Source organism: Biomphalaria glabrata, chromosome 6 (assembly GCF_947242115.1).
Source record: "Biomphalaria glabrata chromosome 6, xgBioGlab47.1, whole genome shotgun sequence".
Taxonomy (NCBI): domain Eukaryota; kingdom Metazoa; phylum Mollusca; class Gastropoda; family Planorbidae; genus Biomphalaria; species Biomphalaria glabrata.
In genome coordinates, this window is record NC_074716.1 from 12137096 (window position 1) to 12157410 (window position 20315).

The 20315-nt window shown below is 38.0% G+C and overlaps 1 protein-coding gene across 1 annotated transcript; it reads left to right on the forward strand.

Annotated features, from left to right (window-relative positions):
- The first annotated feature begins 801 nt into the window (after window positions 1–801).
- On the forward strand, window positions 802–19761 carry LOC106076721 (toll-like receptor Tollo). The gene is made up of 7 exons (XM_013237541.2): window positions 802–1400; window positions 8287–9059; window positions 12323–14609; window positions 15383–15498; window positions 17030–17177; window positions 17576–17671; window positions 18780–19761. The coding sequence occupies exons 2-7, from the start codon at window positions 8305–8307 to the stop codon at window positions 18984–18986; spliced, it is 3609 nt and encodes a 1202-aa protein (XP_013092995.2). The 5' UTR covers window positions 802–1400; window positions 8287–8304; the 3' UTR covers window positions 18987–19761.
- The last annotated feature ends 554 nt before the right edge of the window (window positions 19762–20315 follow it).

The following is a 20315-nucleotide window of genomic DNA, read 5'->3' on the forward strand; positions in this document are numbered from 1 at the left end:
TATTGTCTTTTAAAACTTGTACACTAAATATATCACTAGCGGATCCAGAAATTTGAAGTGGGGGGGGGGGCAATTTTTTTCCAAACCCTAACCCTAACGCCCAATAAACCCTAACCCTATGCATAAACGTGCGTACAGCCCTTTTTCATTTAAATTTACTAATGATACAATTTGAGATTAGAGTGTGATATGACATTATATACAAATGGGTCACCCCACCGAATCGACCAAGATACCAGAAGGGGAGCGACATAATATAAAATTTATATGTTAATTCAACTAATTTTGTTCACAAACTATGATTTCTCCATGAAAACGGACCGCCCCCCTCTCAAAGGGTTTAGGTGGGGAGGGCAGTATAGGTATTCGCCCCCCCCCCCCGGGATTGATACCATCGCCCCCTCCCGACCCCACCAAATCGGCCAACATACTAGAAAGGGGGGGCGAAATAATCTAAAAATAGCATGAAATATAAATATAATTAGTATATATTATTAACATAAGTAATAAATTCGTATACAAATTGTGTAAAGTCTATACTAAAATTTATCCGCCCCCCCCCTTCGGGGTTGGGTCGGCCTAGTGGGTGGGGGGCGATCGCCCCTACCGCCCCCCCCCTCCTGGATCCGCCAGTGAAATAAATATATATATTAAAACTTTTTCAAATCCTTTTTTTTTTCGCACTCGACAGTTATTGAATCTTTACTTTCTGTACCCCTTTGAGAACCTCTGTAGTCAACTGACAAGTGTCTGATAGAAGGAGACACTCAAACAAAACAAAAAAAAAGAAAACTTTTCCCGTGTACATCTCCTTGTTCTGACCCCGTGACCTAAATGTTGCCTTGTAGATCTAGAACACATGTAAACAGTACACACTACGTTCCAAGTCAACACACTTAGAGATTTAATGGGACATTTCAACTGAAGACGTTGGAGGCTGTAAAACACAATCTGTTCATTCCGTTACTGGACTAGATTACAATGACCATGCGACATTACAGCAGCAGACGGATAAACAATAAAATAGACCGCACCTTTTCTGCTCTAATGGATGGGATACAGGATGTAGACCTGTTGACTAGCACACAGAGTGCACTGTACACTTAGATCTAGTTACGTTACCAAATATGCGTGATAAAATTCAAAACAGTTCTTGTACAGACTTCACGTTGAGATGTAAGTCCACCCAATAATGCATTTGCGATGACATAGTCTTTGTCACCACGTCCAAGGGATGTCAAGAGGAGTAACCGATGTTGTGTTTCATTCATTGTTTTTAAAAGATAAAGTACAGTGATACAATGTACAGGATCTAAAGTTGACAGGCTAATAAGATGTTTCCTAGACGATATTTCCTGATTCGGAAAATAGTTTGGACATAAATTCATTTCTCTACAACTGTGAGTATTTTTCTCGTTTTAGCGCTCATATATCTGATTGATTTCTCTCCTTTGATTTCAACTTTCAGTTTTCCTTTCAGCCACCGGAATATTAGGAGAATTTTTTTTTTAAAAATGTATCACATTTTAGTCTTGTCCCTTTACCAATTACACCTGAAGATCTAATCATCTTTACGAGTGACGTGACGTTTAAATGAAATAAGTTTTTCTCTGCGCATTTGGAAGTAGCGTTGCGCCCGAATCATATTTAGTTTTCAAGAATTATATTTATAGTTTCATCTTATATATAAAACTTAATAAGCCTTTGACAAGATGGCTTCTGGCAAAGACACTGGCTGGGACAGCATACAGCACCCCCGGATCTTCTGAAATAGTGCAAAACTATTTTAAGCCATTCCAGAATTGGTAGCAAACTTTTTAATATTGCCAGACTGAGGGCCAAAACGAAAATCAGAGATATGCTATTTCCAAAAGAGACGCAACAGTAATGGCATACACACAAGAACAGTCACTGATGTCCGGCTTCCCCCAGGCCTGCAAAGAGTATGGGCTAAATATTATCTCAAAGACATCAAACTTTATGGGATCACCTGCTCCAGCACCAGCCTCCAACATCTTTGATGAAAACAAGCTAGATGCCTTACATGAATTCCGCTACCTGGGATCCACACTTCAAGATGTCCTGTCTCTAGAAGAGGAGATCAAAACATATATATATAGGGAAGGCTTCGTTGACCTTCGCTAGACTCAGACCAAGAGTTTCGGAATACTAGAATACAATGACCAAATAGCAAGTCTTCAAGGGGAGTGTTCTGAGCACACTACTGTGCTACTGGAACACTACTGTACGGCAGTGAGACATGAACTATCGATTCAAAACAAAAGGGAGACAATTAAATTCCTTTCATTAACTTTGCCTTCTAAGGATCATGAAAACAACATGGCAGAAAGATGGTGTCATGTGGCCAGCACAACGACCTAAAACCGTTACATCCTCAACTAATGTCAGGTTGGATGGACTTAGGGTCTTCCTAATAATCCCGTAATCCAACATTTTAGTTTTCACCGAGATTCGAACTCGATACCCCACAACTTTTCCACCCAGTCATCATGCCCTCCGCCATTGGAAATTATTTATATTTATTTTTTATTTATTTTATATTTATGTTATATTTATTTTATATTTATGTTATATTTACTTAATATTTATGTTATATTTATTAATACGCTTATATATAACACTCTCATAATTGTCATAAGGTCAATATTTAACCCTCACAAACACAATTTTTTGCGAGAAATATTCTGCCACTTCCATGTACCACTGTCATTCATAAACAAAAATTGAATGTAAAACCCGACATTCAGAAGTTTTGCTGATACGTTTAAACAAATATAATCCTCACACACACACACACTTCGAACGTTATTACACCAAGAGATCTAGATCTAATCCAGAGCAGAACTTCCTTTCTGAGCAGTCAATGAGCTCTCCCACGCTAAGGACAATAATGTCATGGTGTTAGTTTATCAGGTAATAAAATACATTTATTTAAATCAACACACTTAGCAAGAAAGCGGAAACACTTTATAGAATTAAATATATTTAGATTTACTTTATAGCTAATTATTAACATATACATTGGTGAGTTAAAAAAAAAACATAAAAAATATTAAAAACGGTTTTAGTGTATTGCTCAGTTTAAAAAAAAGGAATACAGAATAAAAAGGATTATCTCCCGCCATCTGTCACATAAAAAAAAAATTGAGAGATGAAAAAGAAAAAAGTCATCTATAAAAAGATTGCTAAATAATCAAAAGAACGATAACTGTCACTTGCATTTAAAACCACGGTGATCTTTTCTTGATCGTTGCATACAAATAGTACAACTAGAGCTCTACATTGTGATATAGTTTGACTAAATAGGAAAATATTAAAATGTCTCAAAATATAGTATCAAGATATCTTACAAAATCAAAACGTGCGTGACGCGTGTAGTCTATGCATCACGTCTGCAAGATGAAAAGCTAAGTAGACCTGATACGAAATCTATGCATTTACCTATTTCTGGTCGAACTATGAGATGCACCAGATGCAGGAAGTTAGGAAGTTTTTGTGTTCTCAGAGAGCTTGAGATCAAAGCTGCTCTTGCAATTCCATTATAACTTGTACCTCCTTGTTTATTGATTCAAGTAGGACGGAGAGTGACTTTATTTTGGTAAGTTCAATGTTATTAGATACTTGTGCTAAAAAAAGATTATCGTTGAACCAAAACGTTTATAATTAAATACGATTTAATTTTAAACTGTAGACTTAGAAGTTTTGTGTGTGTGTATGTGTAGAAGCGAGGAAGAGGTTATTTTACAAAGCTTATTGCAACTCACTCTGTCTCTCTGTCCGTCTGGTAAAAAGTTCGAACACGTTATTTCTTCCACACCCAATTGAGCTGAAATTTTGCACAATTATTTCTTTTACCTGACAAAACAAGAATTAATAAAACAAATTTTACTCATTAGTTAATTAACTATTAGTAATTAATTTTTTTCGTTTGGTATCTTGAACAAAGGAAAGAAATCATACTTGACAGATGTGGTGGCATAAGTTGAAGCAGTCCCCTTGATGACTCGAGCTCGGAGTGAACATTTTTGTATGCATAAAAAAAACAACGATCATGTAAACATTCACAAGGTACCCCCTTCTTCCCTTCCCCTTTCATAACCGGCCCAGACAATTGATAGGATGATAGCATTGTGATAGCCAAAAGCTAAATAAAAATAATTGGTAAAAATATTTTTGATCGCCCAGATTTATTATATCTTGCTCAACCATACACATAATTAAAAGACTGACCCAAACTAATTGATATAATTAAACTTAATATATGTTGTTTCTTTTAAAAAAGTATGTTTAAAATGTTGTTCTTGAATGCGATTTGAAAAAAAAAGAAACAAATAACTTAAAAAAAACGAAAAGCTGTTAAATAAACAGAATATCAAACTATTTATTAAGTACTGAAGTCTAAGCCGTGGCAATGGAACCTACCTTCCAAATGCTAAATCCCCATTGGACTTTTTGACTTTTTAATTCTTTTTTTTTCCTTTATTTTTCATGGTTGCCACTGAAGTAAATTCTTGCCATGACATATATATTATAGTGAAAGGAATGGGAGCGGCAAACAAAATGACTTACAACTTTCTAAAAGAGTAGAGAGGGAAACTGTAAAACATCCCATAATTTTATGTTCATTCGTTCAAGTTACATTTCTGCTCCAAGCAATGGCGTTCGTAGGGCTGGAGGCGCCCGAGACATTAATGCCTCTCAGGCCTCCCCTCCCCCCAATAGTGCACGTATTCTATATTAGCATCAGTCACCAGCATACAAAACATACAAAGTGTAAAGTGGACATGAAGTTCACGAACGAGCGACAGAAAAAAAAAATCTACATATTTAAAATAGTTTTTGTTTACTCATTTTGGCACTCCTTACGTCCTTACGCATTGACCCCCGGTGAGGAAGGGTGGGGCTGCTCTCCCTGCCCACCCCATTGAGCATCAGCACTAATCTTTCAATGATTTTTATCAATGCATTAAATTCAGCTGCAAAGTTACGCATCTTCGCGCATGCAAGATAGTATCGACTGGGTATTAGCATGGCCCCAATTCATTAAGTCACAGGGCACAAACTATTTAAACCCAGTTTGTTGAAAACTTGACGAAAAAAATGTTTTTAGTTTCGAGGATATGAATGAGATTGTTATTGATACACTCTTTAGTTTATTTAAAACAATTTTTTATTGTTATTAGCAACACAAATAATACGTGTGGCTCAAATATTGAGTCCGGCGGAACTGTTCTCACTAACAGGAGAAGGGGCAAAGGCGAGTAACTGGCACCTTAACCAGTAAGCTTCGGGCAGGAGGAGCTCTTTAGCATTGGCTGGCTACCCACCTAGGAGAAGGAAAACTCTTGAATTCAAACCTCTGTTGCCTTGCAGCTAAACCCAATCATGGGAAAAGTTTCGGGAGTCAACCCTGAGGAAAAATCAGGAGCTGGCACCCAGTGCTACAGTCTGGCAGAACTTGCGACGCCGCTGACCCCAAACTGTATTTCCATGAGATGATCCATAGTCGCTTCGCGACTGAAGGAGGCCATAGAATGAAAACAAAATAAAAAAAAAAGCTTATCTAAGGGGAATAACTTTTGATACTGTGCGAGTTCTCTTTTCGATATGAAACAAAATTATATAATTACCACTATGTAATTTTATAATTGGAAATTAGTTTGATTGTTTTAGTTAGGAACAATGGATAATTGTGCAAAGTTTCATCTTGGTTCAAGAATGGGAAGTGGGAGAAATAACGTGTTCACAATTTGTACCAGACAGAGTGAGTTAATATAAAAGCTTTGTAAAAAGTAACACTAGCGTCAATTATGAACATAACCAATGAAAGTGTGCTCTGTTTCTATTTCAATGTCGATACTCAAAAGGCTAGAAGGCAGCACCTGCACTAGTCACACCCACATGGGTGCGTGTTAGTTCGTGTGTACATGTTCTCTGGCCTGCACTTGCATGTATAAACAAGATTACAATGTTCTGTTAGTCATGGCCTGGGTTCTGCTCCTTGAAAAATGAAACAAGTCGCACCCTAGGAATCTAGTCAGCAAGGCAACGTAAACTTTATGGGAGGCACATAGTGTTCGGGGTCAGGCCGACAGACCGACACAATGTTTACATTAGCAGCATTTGGAAAGTCTATACACTCATTATGTGAAAGTTTAAATAATAATAGAAACAGTTAAAGTAAAACAATTCCGTATAGTGGTTGTTTAAATGAGACAATTTAGATATAACTTAAAGGAGAGAATATAGAATCTTGTGTAAATGAGAGACTCTAGAAATAATTCAAGGGAGAGAATACAACAGTTGTCTAGATATCACTATTTCGAAATACTAATGGGAGAGAATATGGAAGTATTTAAATGAGAATCTAGAAACTGTTCAATGGTAAAAAAAAAAAAATATAAAGCACTCGGTACTGCTTGTAATCGGAATTTCATTTCCCGGTGACCTCAAATGTGTATCTTGCGGCCCTTGTAAGTGATCTCCAGCTGTCTCGTTTCGAAGTAGTGTACATTCACATGATTTCCTTTATGTCAGTTAAGGCAAGATGACGTCTAACCTGGTTTCCGTGAGACACCTCTGTTACGTCAGCTCTCAAAAAAAAAACTGCTTTTGGCATACGTTCGTTTCCCATACATGATACATGCCCTGCCCAGCTATAAGAAGTCCCTCTATTTTGTTCATACCGGCGTTCGCAAGGACATCTCTGCTTGTAGTGAGGTCCTGCTACCGTATGTCCATGAAGCAGCGAAAACATCTTTGGTGAAAGCGCTCAAGAAGTCTTCGTTGCTTTCTGTATAGTACCCATGTCTCACATCCATAAAGAAAGGGTTGAGAGAATCACTGCCTGGTAGACACCGGTTTAAATTGGGCAAGCTGAGCTATTTATTCCGTCAAACTCTCGCCTGGAGGCGTCATAGAGCACTATTGGCCTCGACAAGACAGTTATCAACTTGCCTTGAAAGCGATGCGCCATTAGACACTATGCTTCACAGATAAGTGAAGTGGTCTATCACGTTAAGGGAATGTCCATTTACTGTGATCCTTGGGGCTGAGTATGTTAAGTATAATATTACACCACATTCAAGTGTTTTCTTGTTTTTCTTTAGCGCACTCTCTGAAGTCCGGAAACACTTAGAGATTTGAGAGAGCACTGTGGGTACATCATTATGTCATACATGCAAAACCAACACTCAGGCTTGCACAGAATTTAACATAGAGGGTACTACCGTTGCTGTAGAGGGTGTCAATAAAAACTAAAAACAAGTTCATATCGCGATCTAGATTGTGTTTAGTTATTATGTTTCAATTAAGGGCAATTGAACATATTTATGTCAAACTCATTGTAACTTGATTGTTAATGCCCGGTCGTTTGTTTGTAGCTTCAAATAGTTAGTACAACTAAACCGATGTAGGCGTTTTCAATTCATAATGTAAACATAAACCAGCATATTTAAAAAAAAAACATTATAACTTTAATACACAAGATTCGACTTAAGAGAAGGTGCATGTGAAATGATAATTTAAACAAGACAGAGAACTCACTTCAAACGCATGTCTGTTCTGTCTCACGTTTACTATTGTTCTCCCCTTGTTCAACGTTCACACAGGTATTTATTCACTCCAATTATGACAGATGTTGATGGAATGTTATATGGTGCTCATGCATAGGGGACACTACTCTAGCAGCCAAGATGGCTGATTGAAGTTATTTGTTATGATCTGAAAGTGTTCTTATTTCAAGTTTGTTTCTATTCAAGTATCTAACGTAACACCAGACCACCTCGTGATTTCATCAGAATCTTTTCAACCTATACAAATAAATGCATTCGGTGCCCCTTTTCTAATGGTAACATCAGAAACTCTCTCTCTCTCTCTCTCTCTCACACACACACACACACTCCATAATACTGATCATGTGACCTCTGTGTATTTGTATGTCAACAGTATATCTCGGGCCATCTCGCTGCAGGGTAAGCGTTGTTAAAAACAACCAAGACAATGTGTCTGCATGTGTCTGTGTGTCTGTGTCTGCAAGTAGATTTAACTTCCTATTGTCATCGAATACATAACTCCATCTGTCCTGACGTATGTCTTATGTAGTGGCCATCGCTATAGTTTTGTATTTGTTTCAAAATAGATTCTACTATGCAGTGTAAATAAAAGAACTATTTTTTTAAAAGTAATTTTCAATATGTATGTATGCATGAATTCATGTATTTTTTGACATAATGCCTACTCATATTTTTCCCCTTAATTTTACAGAACTATCCATTGACCAACATGACAGGCCTTGCGTTAATAATTACATATTGTTTCCTGTGTTGCCTCCCCTTCTGCATGACTAACTACTATAGCAACTGTTACCCGTTGAGGCACCCTAAGTATGTTAACTATCCCATATGTTACGTCACATCCATTTCTGCTTACGACACGACCTTGAAGTCTATACCGGAAGACGTTCCTGCCTTGGCTCTTGTATGCGACAACTTCGCCAGAACCAGCATCATGTCCCCGGGTGTCTTCAGTCGGTTCACTTCGCTGAAGTCCCTGACGATTGAGGTGTGCAACATCTCATTGGTGACTTCCTCTTCCTTTCGGGGACTTTCAGGTCTGCAGGAGTTGTTGATCTTCAACAGCATCGTCCCCGAGCTGGCCAGCAACACGTTCGAACACCTTGTGTCTCTAGAGGTTCTCGTTATCGTAGAGACCAAGACGCCGAGACTGCCAGACATTTCTCATATGACATCGTTAAGGCATCTGAACATTTCCCACAATGATCTCCGTGAAGTGGCATCCACTGTCACCAATCTGAGCTCCTCGGATTCCCGCTCTAGCTTGACTTTGATAGATCTGAGTTATAACAACTTCACCTCTCTCCCATGGGAGGTTATTCGAGGTGGTTCTAGCCTGGAAAGCATTTATTTGAAGGGTCTTCCTTCTGTGACTGAGATCACGTTCCCTAAAGACGTGAATCTCAAGAACATGCTCGTTCTTCATGCTGACAACACACATTTGAAATCTGTGGAAATGTCTAGGTAAAATAATATTTTTTTTTCAGCTTTATTCAAAGTTGTCAACCTCGTTTATTTACTGTACATATGTTCATATAGAATAGAAAATAGATCGGTCAATCACATTCCAGTATATAATATTACATCCAAACGATAAATTATTTAGTACTTAATATAGTAGCATTGTATTACGATATATTACTCAATAAGATTTTTACAATCTTTGCTGAAAGTTCTGGCTTAAAAAAATAAATCTTATTCCTAATGCACAGATAAACTCGTTTTATGTAGCAACGAATAACTTTAATGCAATTTTTAATTGTATTTTTCATTCTTCCCCCCCCCCCCCCCAATGTTTTAATGGATGTCATGTGTCGTTAAAAAATTGAAATCATCTTCACATGGAGAATAAAGAATCATTAGAGCCACACAAATTTATATCTATCTATACATACGTGTAATTTTGTAACAAACATCTCGTACCAATCAACGTTTCGAAAGTATCGGCAGTCATGTTTTGAGACATTTACTAAGTCAGGTCGTCAAGAAAATTACTAATACTCTCCAGTGCTCCTGTGCAGAGGCAAGGCAACTAGAATACTCACACAACCATGTCACGGCGTACAACATCTCCACTTGGCTCCACCTCCCCATTAGTAAATTGTAATAAATAATGGAACACTGAAGAGTAACCTAACACAAGGCTTTAGTCAACTAGAACGACACATGAACGGACGAAAGAGACTTGGACAGTAGCACACTGAATCAATGTTGTGAGTTCACGACGTTACACAAACATAAACAAATAGTCACCACACCTACATATCATCTGCAAGGTCTGTAAGTGGACTTTACTGTAAGGGAGTCTTCACATACCATGACATACATGACTGGTCAGTTAAAGCAGCCAATTAAACTGTTACAACCAAATGTACTTTTAAGGGAGACATTGTACATGAATATGTTTCAACAAGAACTTTTATTTACTGAGTTTATAAATTGTGTAATCTAGACGTCGCCTTTGAAACCATCTGTCTAAAGTATAACAAAGCTAAAAAAAAACATTCTATTTCTGGATCTTTTTTGCGACAACTGAGTTGACCACCTTCTATCAGTCAATGTTACTTAGTCTCACAATCAACTAATTCAAATGAAGAAAGGAATGACATGCAAACCAACTCTGATTACAGCCAGTCAGGTGATACGGAAGAACTTCCTAACAAACACTATTAGTCGTCTGAACCAAAAGATTTTTTAAAAATCTCCACAAACAGCAAAAACAAATTCTATTTTTTAAAAATTATGTATACAATACATTACAAAATTGAGATGTGTGTAGATCTTTATCGAACTTCCAAATACAAAGAATTTATTAATTAAGAATATTTGTTAGAACAAAAACAATAAAAGAAATACACTAATCGATATTAAAAGCGCATAACACCACTGACTCCCGTGTACTTCCTATATGTAATAATCAAGAATTCTAATCAACTGCCGTTCGGATTCACGTGAAATTTCGTACAAATGTTCCTTTTACCCCTTGGGTGCTCACTAAGGCAAGGTTTTGACAGTTTCGCATTCCTGGACCCTGCAATTCGCAAAACCACAACAACAACAACAACAAAAAAAAAATAACGCAAGTTTTCTATTAAACCTTTGTATTTAATTTTTGGTATTTATCCAAAAGACTTACTTAGACTTAGGTCCTCCCGCGCCGTTCGGCGCATTGGGCGGCAAGCTGTCTCCATAAAGATCTGTCACTGGCAATGTCTGAAGCCCCCTCCCACCTGGTGTCCACTGTTCTGAGGTCCTCCATGAAGGTGTGTCGCCAAGTAATACGAGGACGTCCCTGTTTGCTCTTTCCTCGTATTGGCTTCCATGTCATCGCAACTCTTGGTGTGCGTAATTCATTTTGACGTAGAATATGTCCCGCAAACCTCATTCGATGCTCTGTCACAACCTCACTAAGTGTTCGACTCCCAGTTCGGCAAAGGATTTCCTTGTTTGAGACCCGATCTGTCTCCCAAAATCCGTCTCAGCCATTTTTGTTGAGCCACATTTAGTCTTTTCTCAATTTTGACAGATGACTTCCATGTCTCACATGCATATGTTGCAGTTGGAATGACGATTGTGTTGAGAAGGTGTATTTTTGTCTCGAGTCTATTTCTATTTGGACTTATCCAAAAGACCGAATTCTATATAAAGCGTAAATAGAAATAAGGAACAAAAAATTACGCAATTTTGTAAAATGTTTTACATGTTTTGGAGTTGAAGATAGTTTACTTCCTAGTCCAAACCTCCCGCAGGACGACGGGGGATGGGAGCGGGCAAGGTTTGAACCATCGACCGTCGATAAATCCCAACGACAGTCCAGCGCGCAAACCACACGACCAGGCAGCCATTTTGAAGAATATTTTGTTACTTTTTTCGTATGACAACTTCTTTTTAATTTGCCTTATTGTATTCTTATATATACTTAACAAAATAGCCTACCTCCGTACTGTGCAAGGCCCCCGCATACACCAGTTCTGTTTCAAGACTAGTCGTATCTTCGATTGTGTTTCCTGAGCACCCTGCAGACATTGAGGATGTGTTCTACTGTCACATCTTCCGTGTGACTGTTTCGACATCAGGGATCGTGATTCTCTCGGATCCTAGCGAAGTAGGCTTCTATCTGACAGTGTCCCATACGAAACTGTGCAAAAATCGTCTGATCCTTTCTGTCTAGCTACCACCATTCCTTGTATTCACCAGGCTTTTTCTTAGTGCGAGTTTGAATCTTAAATCTTATTTTTTTCCCTCAAAACAAACTAAATTCGACAAACCTAAGAATCGGGCAGACTAAATGGACAGCCAATTATTGTTAATAGAGTGTACAAATATTCTAAAACAATTTTCGCGCTAAATTTTGTTTTAATGGACCTCAATCACCAATCGTAAATAAACACATTTAACCACGTCATAATATTGATAAAACATTGAAAAATACGTATCACGTGAAAGCCTTTATGGATTACATAATTTGTATGGAAGATATATAAAATCACGTGGTTAACCGTTGTTTGTTTAAGATTGGTGAATGAGGTCTATTGGAGAAATTACAATTGCCATATTTTTTTTTTATTTTATTGCCATCACTATTTGTTTATTTAAGAAGTTTTTATTATCATTTACAAAGATTTTCAAGTCCAAAACTATTACAATTTTACTTATTGTTTCGATAAATTAATATTCAAAGTATTCTATTTCTATTGATTTAATAATACTATTTCTAATTTATCTAGTTTGGAAACAGCCACTCAGTTGCAAGAGCTACATTTATTTGGATGTAACCAGCCATTGAATTTGTCTGGATTTGATGTTTTCACTCGCCTAGTTGAACTCTCGCTTAATGAATTCGGAATAACAGACTCTATATGGTCCGAACTCAATTCCACCGAACTCACCAGACTTGACCTAACCAACAATAACTTAACAACAGTTCACATCTGGCAGCTGCCTTCTCTGAGAGTCATGCGGCTTGGCGAAAACAACATCGCAGAGATAGCGGAAGGAACTTTCGACCGGCAGCTCGGCCTTCTGCTCTTGAACATGTCATTCAATGACGTGTCGGTGCTGCCGAAGAAAATCTTTCAAGGAAACCCCAACCTCCAAGCTTTGATGCTCGATCACAACAAAATAAAGCGTCTGGATAGAGAAACATTTAGCTTCGTCACCCAGTTGTTTTATTTAGACCTCAGTTATAATGAGATATCCATCATAGACCTGGACGTCTTCAGGGACCTAGTTTCTATGAGGTTCATGTACCTTCAAGGAAACAAACTGTTAGCATTGCCTACAATAAACCATATGCTCGAACTAAACACACTGAATGTGAGTTACAATTACATATCCCAGATCGTGGATGGAGAAATGGGCATGCTTAAGCAGCTAGAAATTGTCGACGCCAGCAATAACATGCTTACATTTGTAGTGCCTCACATGGTGAGTGATTGTACCAGCCTGCTCATGCTCAATCTCCAGAATAACTTCATCTCCAAAGTTGGAACTTTTGGGTTTCACCCGAATCTCCAGATGATTAGACTTGACAACAACTCCATAACTGACTTCGAGTCGGCCTCTCCCTTTATCAACATGCTGAACTTAAAATATCTCTTTATAGACGGGAACAAGCTAGTAACTCTCAGACCCAACTGGTTTCCGGTATCGACTGTTTCCATCACGCTTGGCGAGAATGTGATTACAGAGTTTTTTTCGACCAGCTTTAAAAACTTGCCGAATTTGACTACGGTGAATTTGGTGGGAAACAAATTCGCTTTTTTGATGCCTTCATACTCAGTGAATACTTTCAAGGTGAACTCGCCCAAACCAGTGTTTGAAGTCAGTCACAACACCTTCTGGTGTACGTGCGACATGGCCTACCTCAAGGTGATCATTGAGGACGGATACTCTAACAATGTGTTCAGTGATTATTATCCCAAGTTTCTGGGCCTTGATACAACGTTCTGTTTGACTCCCTACGAGAACTACACGGAAAGGCCCATTGCCGATGTGCCTTTAAGTCACTTTGCTTGTCAGTATAACGAGACCTTCTGTGACATTCTTTGTCAGTGCTGTGATTCTCCTTTAGAAGAGTGTCCTTGTGCGCTCACCTGTCCGGAATCTTGCAAGTGCTACCAGGCAGGCAGTGGGTTTAAGAAAACATTCTTCCACATACACTGCAATGATAAGGGGTTAGAAAAAGTCCCCCAGAAAATTCCGTCTCGTGCCACAAGTGTCTATCTGGACGGTAATAGTTTAAATAAATTGACTCAATACGAGTTGGCACATCTCAGCAAAGTAGAGATTTTGTTTCTGAATAGAAGCAAGATTGAAAATCTAGGAGATGGTCTGTTTGATAATTGTACTTCACTCCTGCATTTGAGACTTGATTATAATTACCTTAGCAGTATTTCAAAATCATTGTTTGATAAACTAATTGAGTTACGTTCGTTATATTTAAATGATAATTTAATTAACTTTATAGCCAAAGAAGCATTTGCTAATCTGAACTCTGTAGAGATCATTACCCTTGACAAAAATCGATTAATCATGTTGGATGCAGTCTATGGAATCTCTTCTTTGAAGTCCTTGACTCTATCCGGAAATCCTTGGCAATGTCAGTGTAACACCAGCACCGATGTCCTCCGGGTGCTGCACGCACTCAACGACATCATTGTTGACAGAGGCAACATGTGCTGCTACTATGTCGGGACTGCAAGAGCTGAGGATGAAGTCAGCGCAGCTACCGTTCAGCTTTTGACGAAACTGTCAGAGCTCTCCGACAGAACTTGTTACAACCTAATGATATTCCCGTACGAGGACTTGTGTGTCTTACGCGCAGACAACGTGACTGGGAGCTATGCCACCCACAGCAGCCCCGCTGAGTCCCTGACGCTCCTCGTCTGCCTAGTTGTCGCCATGTTCGTTTTGCTGCTCATCGCCGTCGTGGTTCTGGTGATCATCTTCAAAGGTCGGGAAGTTCAAGCCTGGGTCTACGTGAACTTGGGAGTGCGGGTTTACGATAAGAAGGTCAGTAGTGGAATGGATGAGATGGAGCTTCCTTTGTGTAGATATTTATATAGATGTTTTAATTTAGAAGTGTTGTTTTTGTATAGATATTTATAGAGATGTTTTAATTTAGAAGTGTTGTTTTTGTAGAGATATTTATGTAGAAATTTTAATTTAGAAGTGTTGTGTAGGCCAGATAATGCAACAAAATATTTCACTTTTAATAGAAAACAAGAATGTTCCAAAAAGCATCTTGAAGTAAGAATGTACTTGATATACCTGGTCGTAAGGAATGCGCTCTGGACTGTCGTCTCGTTAGATCCCGGGTTTTAACCCTGCCCTCCTTCTAGCCCCCCCCCCCCCCCCCCCCCCCCCGCAGTCCTTTGGAGGCTAGGGCTAAGATGTATTAGACTTCAGTTTTGAAGGAACATCCGAAACATGTCACACAAAAAAGAAAGTGTGAGTCATGACTGGTCAATAAGTCGATAGCGGTTTAATCAAGTAGAGCCTTATGTTCTTTAAAATATGAAATAGAACTTAAGATAAAAAATATTGGATCATTTATTCAAATTTTTTTTTTTACATAGTAACTTGTAACCCACAGGCAACATACAAGATGATAATAAATATGTTTACAACAATGCCATATTAGTTTAAATTATCACCCACTGCGTCAATGCCAAGACATTTTTTCCAGTTCCCCTAGCTCTGTATATTTGCTGTGTTTATAATCTAATGAGGAGTTCGTCTTGAATGTAGTATGGCTTATTATTCCACATTCTTATTGTCACCAGGCTGTGATTGACAAGACCGATGCTGGAAATAAATACTTCGACGCCTTCATCTCTTACAGCAACAAGGACAGCGAGTTTGTCAGCAAGGTCCTGGTTCCAGCACTGGACGAGAAGGGGTACGTTTCTCAATCTTGAATGCCTGGTCATTCTAAGGTTACTGCGCCAGATGCAATAAACAATTTAGGCATAGCGTAGCTAGGGATTTGGGGTCAGGGGGGCTTGACCTCTTTAGGGGCCCCTGCATATTGACATTCGACATCATGAAATAAAATAATAAGGTAATATTAAATGCAAAAACAAATTTCGGACACTCATTTGGGGGCCCCCTCAAGTCGGGGCCCGGGGAGATTTTAAAAATTTGGAACCAATCTAGCGACGCCATTGAATTCAGGTCACAGCTGGGTCTATGTAGGTACATGAAACCATGCACTCTTCTGTAATCTTAGGACTCGAAGACAGTATTAATATTATTGCACATGGAGTGAAAGACAAGTGGACAACTAGGACATTAAGCGAGAGCTCAATTAGGCGAGTGAAAACATCAAATCCAGACAAATTCAATGGCTGGTTACATCCAAATAAATGTAGCTCTTAAGAAATCATTAATAAACTAGAATAGACACAAAATAGAGCAGTGAGATTCATAACAAAAGAATATTCGGATTTGATTAGGGTAACAGCAGTAATACAATTATTAAATGTAGAGACTATTCAGGACAGAGGATTAAAAAGTTAAGTACCTATAAACAGAAAACACTAAAACATAATATCCAAATACAAAAGAAAAACCTAATAAAATACTCAGAAAGACACAAAGATAAAAGCCACATTTCTCGTTCCATATGCTAGGACACACTTATACAAATGCTCCTCCTTCCCTAGTGCTATTAGAGCATAAATGGGTTGCCTGAATCAGCCAGGAAAACCAACATAGTTTTTCAGTAACATGCATGACTAGATTGACACATGGACACGCGTAGGACGTAGTTGTCTTCTTTTTATTTAGAAAAGTCTGTATTTTATAAGAGAAGATAAGACAACTTATGTGTGGTCACGTTGTTAATTTAAATGTATATATGTTCAACCTAGCCAGTACCAATAAAGTTTTCAATAAAACAACAACCGAGGGCGCAGAAGATTCCCTGTCCCTATTTCTAAAGGCCGTCAAAACCAATAACAACATAGGCAAAAATTAGCTGCTTTTAGAAGGGAGTTTCTCAAATTAATAACAAATAATTAACAGTATTATTGCTTTTTAAATAGCGCGTCTTCCTAATGCTAATAGCATATTCATTGCGTTATAGTTCAATCTTATTTGTATACAAGTGTGTGTAAACCAGTAAACACAAATTCCCTCAACGCTAGCACTACACATTTGCATGGTCGTTGACATCCCATTGAAAGAACTTTCCGAAACCTATTAAAAAAATTCAAATCTCTGTTAGGTAGTCAAGCAGTTCATTCCATTTAGTCCCCTCCCCTTCCAAAAAAAATTCATGCCATTATATTTTGTACCCCTCTCTCTACATGCTTCCCCACGCCAAGAAAGACAGGGTTACAATGGAAACTATTCTTTTCATTAATAATGTAGACCTAGTTTTACACTTTTACCGGAAATGCAATTTCCTTGTTTCATTTTCTCTTTAGGTATCGACTGTGTGTTCACTATAGGGACTTCCCAGTTGGCCAGAATATCACGGATACAATCTTCCGGGCCATAGAAGAGAGCAGCAGGACAATCATGCTTCTGTCACGCCACTTTGTGGAGAGTGAATGGTGTCGCTTTGAGTTTCAAGTAAGCCTAGAGTTGTCTTTTCTTTCCTTGTCTCAAGTAAGCTAAACTACATTTTGTTTCTGCGCATATATATCTAATATTCTAAATACTGTACGATTTTTTCCTTTTTATATATCAAAGAATTAATCAATTATCACTATTTAATTAACTATATGGTTATTTTTAAAATTGATTCATGTGTTGATCTTAGAATGAGAGATGGGAGAAATAACGTGTTCAAAATGTGTATCAGACAGACGTCACAGAGTTGATATAAGCTTTGTAAAAACACAATGACTTGTAAAGAGAAAACTGATGGAGTATCAGATAAAAAAATGTTCTCACGACAGAAATGTGAAATTATGTCTATAAAAACATTGTTGAGTCTTAGTTGTTTTTTATTGTATACTCCCTTCTAGACTGCTCATTACCATATATTGAAAGAAGGTTCTCACAGACTGGTTTTTATTCTGTTAGATGACCTCTCAGACGATGAGCTGGACCCGGATCTTAAGGTGAGAACAAAACTGAAATAAAGCGACATTGACTTCATTAAACAAAGATTGGGCAAACTACGAGCCAACATTTTCTTCAGTTTGTATTGATCTAGTCTTAGAAAACATTGGTTATTACGTACAACCAAAATCACGTTTTTTTACCCCCTCCACCTTTATAACAAATCGTAACAAAACTCTAATGTAACAAGATAATTCGAATTTTACAAAAAAAACTTATTTGTTAATTATCATTTTCCCAAAATAACATTTTTCATCATGGTATCTATAGAAATAATGGGAAAAGTATCTCGTGTCCATAGGTCAATATTGTCATGCATGTTAATCAATGAAAAATTCGTTGGTTTTCTTGGCTGATACAGGCAACCCATTCATGATGTAATAGCACTAGGCAAGAAGGAGTATTTGTACAAATTTTTCCTAGCATATGGAACAAGAAATGTGCCTTTTATCCTTGTGTCTTTCTGAGTATTTATTAAACTCAAAACAATCTGGAAAAACAAAGACATAGCCCTCGACATCAGACTGATGTTCCCTGGGCATGGCCACATTCTTATATGCTTGCCAGTCTTGGACGCTGACTGCAGAGCTAGAGCAGTGGATCCTAGCAATGGAACTGAGATGCTACAGAAGGATCTTAGATATCACATTTATAGCCCGCATCACAAACCAAGAGATTAGAGACAGGGCTGCTACGGGGGTTGTACCCACGATGACCTGCTATTATAAAAAAAAAAAAAAAAAAAAAAAAAAACAACAGAAACTAAAACTCTATGGCCATATTACGTGTCGGGGCTTCCAAAGACCTTCCTTCAGGGAACAGTACCAAGAAAAAGAAGAAGAGGCAGAGAAAGCGATGGGAAGACAATATAAAAGTATGAAAGAGGTTCTGTCCAAGGCAAAAGACAGAGAGGAATGGAGAAAGACGGTGGACAAATCTTGTGTGGTGCCCCAACAGTTTAACAGAGTAAGGAATAGGTGAAGGTGGTGAAGGTGAACGAGCAAATGTTCACCCTGGAACTTCTTGAACTCTCTTGCTAAAAAAAATGTTTTGGTCTCTTTTTATGTTTCATGAATTTATAGTTACTTTATCTTTTCTTTCTCTTAGGTCCAACTCAAATCGAAAACATACTTGAAATTTGGAGATCCTTGGTTCTGGGAGAAGCTTTTCTTTGCCCTTCCTGATGTCCGAAAGGTCAAGGATGGTACAACAGAAGAGGACGCCCTGAACGGCATGAGAATACTGGCTGGAGAAAAAATTGTCAACAACAATGATAAACCAGTCACAGTAATCCAGGCAGACATTGTTTTGTAAGAAAAATGCTGAATTATCTGGCAACTGATAAAACATTGCCAAGAAAGAAAGAAAAAAAAACATTTAAATAATCAGATTAACCCCGACACTAGCACTGATTACAGGATCAATACTTCTTAAAATAGAAAGGTCTTTAACCTCGATTGAAAAAGTAGTGCTGGATTGACCTAAAGGCTGCACAAGCTATAGCCAACGAGCCCCAGTCAACCAAAATTTGGATATTTTAATTTTTTTTTTGACGACAAAGCAAAGGAAAAATTGTCTTATGTTTATTATTCAGTGCCCCAAATCTCAAATAGCTCAGGGCCTGATGTTTATTATAAATCTGCTCGCGGACCAAACTTTAACAATGTGCACTTAGAAAATATTTCGTTGTGCAACAAACCATAGCAATACCCTGCATCGTGGTTACTGTTCTTGGCTCAACCATTCATGCGTCCAACAACATGATAATCCTTCATAAGTGAGATCAAATAGATCATTCATGCGTACAATCATATCAATCGTTCTTGCTTGCAATCGTGTGTCACGTTAATCATTCATATGAATAATCTTGACAATCATTTATAATGTCGATCACTCGTGTGCAGAAAAGTGTCAATCATTCAGTAGTACAATCATGCCAAACATAAATGCAGTAGGCCTACATGCGGTGTACATCCTTTGTAGTGAATCAACAGACATTCGCCTGTATAATTTTTGTCTCTGGAACTAGCAATCAGAACAAACTAATTCTTATTCATATTCACATCTCGTTTAACTCAAGAGAACTTTTTTTTTAAAACTGATATTAGAGTTGAATTAAACTAATCTCATGGTTGATAGTATAAATACATTACGATATCAAAAGGCCTTTCAGAAAAAAATCCTACAGGGCACGGTGTCTGGCTGATGAAGTAAGATGGACAAGGAAGTGAAGGGTTAGTGGGAACAAAACATTGTTTCGAATGCCTCTGTACCGGCTCGTTGAAAACAGCTGCTTGCCTCGAGACAGAGCGTGAAGTTGTGAAACAGTCGACAGTGGTGCCCTTACTCAGGCTTTTTTTTTTACGTGTTTCGGATGTTCCTTCAGATTTGTAGATTTTTACATCCTAGCCCAAACCTCCCACTGGAAGCGGGAAACGGCAGCTGTCAGGGTTTGAGTCCAGAGCGCATACCTGACAAAACAGTCAATCAAATAAAATGTCATACTTTAGATACTTTATTTCAAAAATTGAAAAAGTTATGTTGTAATTTGTAGATCTAGTCTTGTCTTATTTTTGACTTATCGAATGGGTGGTTGAGGGGTTGTCATAGATCTAGTCTAGTCCTATTTGTGGCCTGAGTTAT

What these genes read in the sequence shown, in the direction of transcription:
- LOC106076721 (XM_013237541.2), top strand. Translation starts at nt 8,305, where the DNA reads ATGACAGGCCTTGCGTTAATAATTACATATTGTTTCCTGTGTTGCCTC. An exon ending in AAATCTGTGGAAATGTCTAG is followed by an intron (nt 9,060 to 12,322) that starts GTAAAATAATAT and finishes TAATTTATCTAG; the next exon opens with TTTGGAAACAGCCACTCAGT. An exon ending in TGCGGGTTTACGATAAGAAG is followed by an intron (nt 14,610 to 15,382) that starts GTCAGTAGTGGA and finishes TATTGTCACCAG; the next exon opens with GCTGTGATTGACAAGACCGA.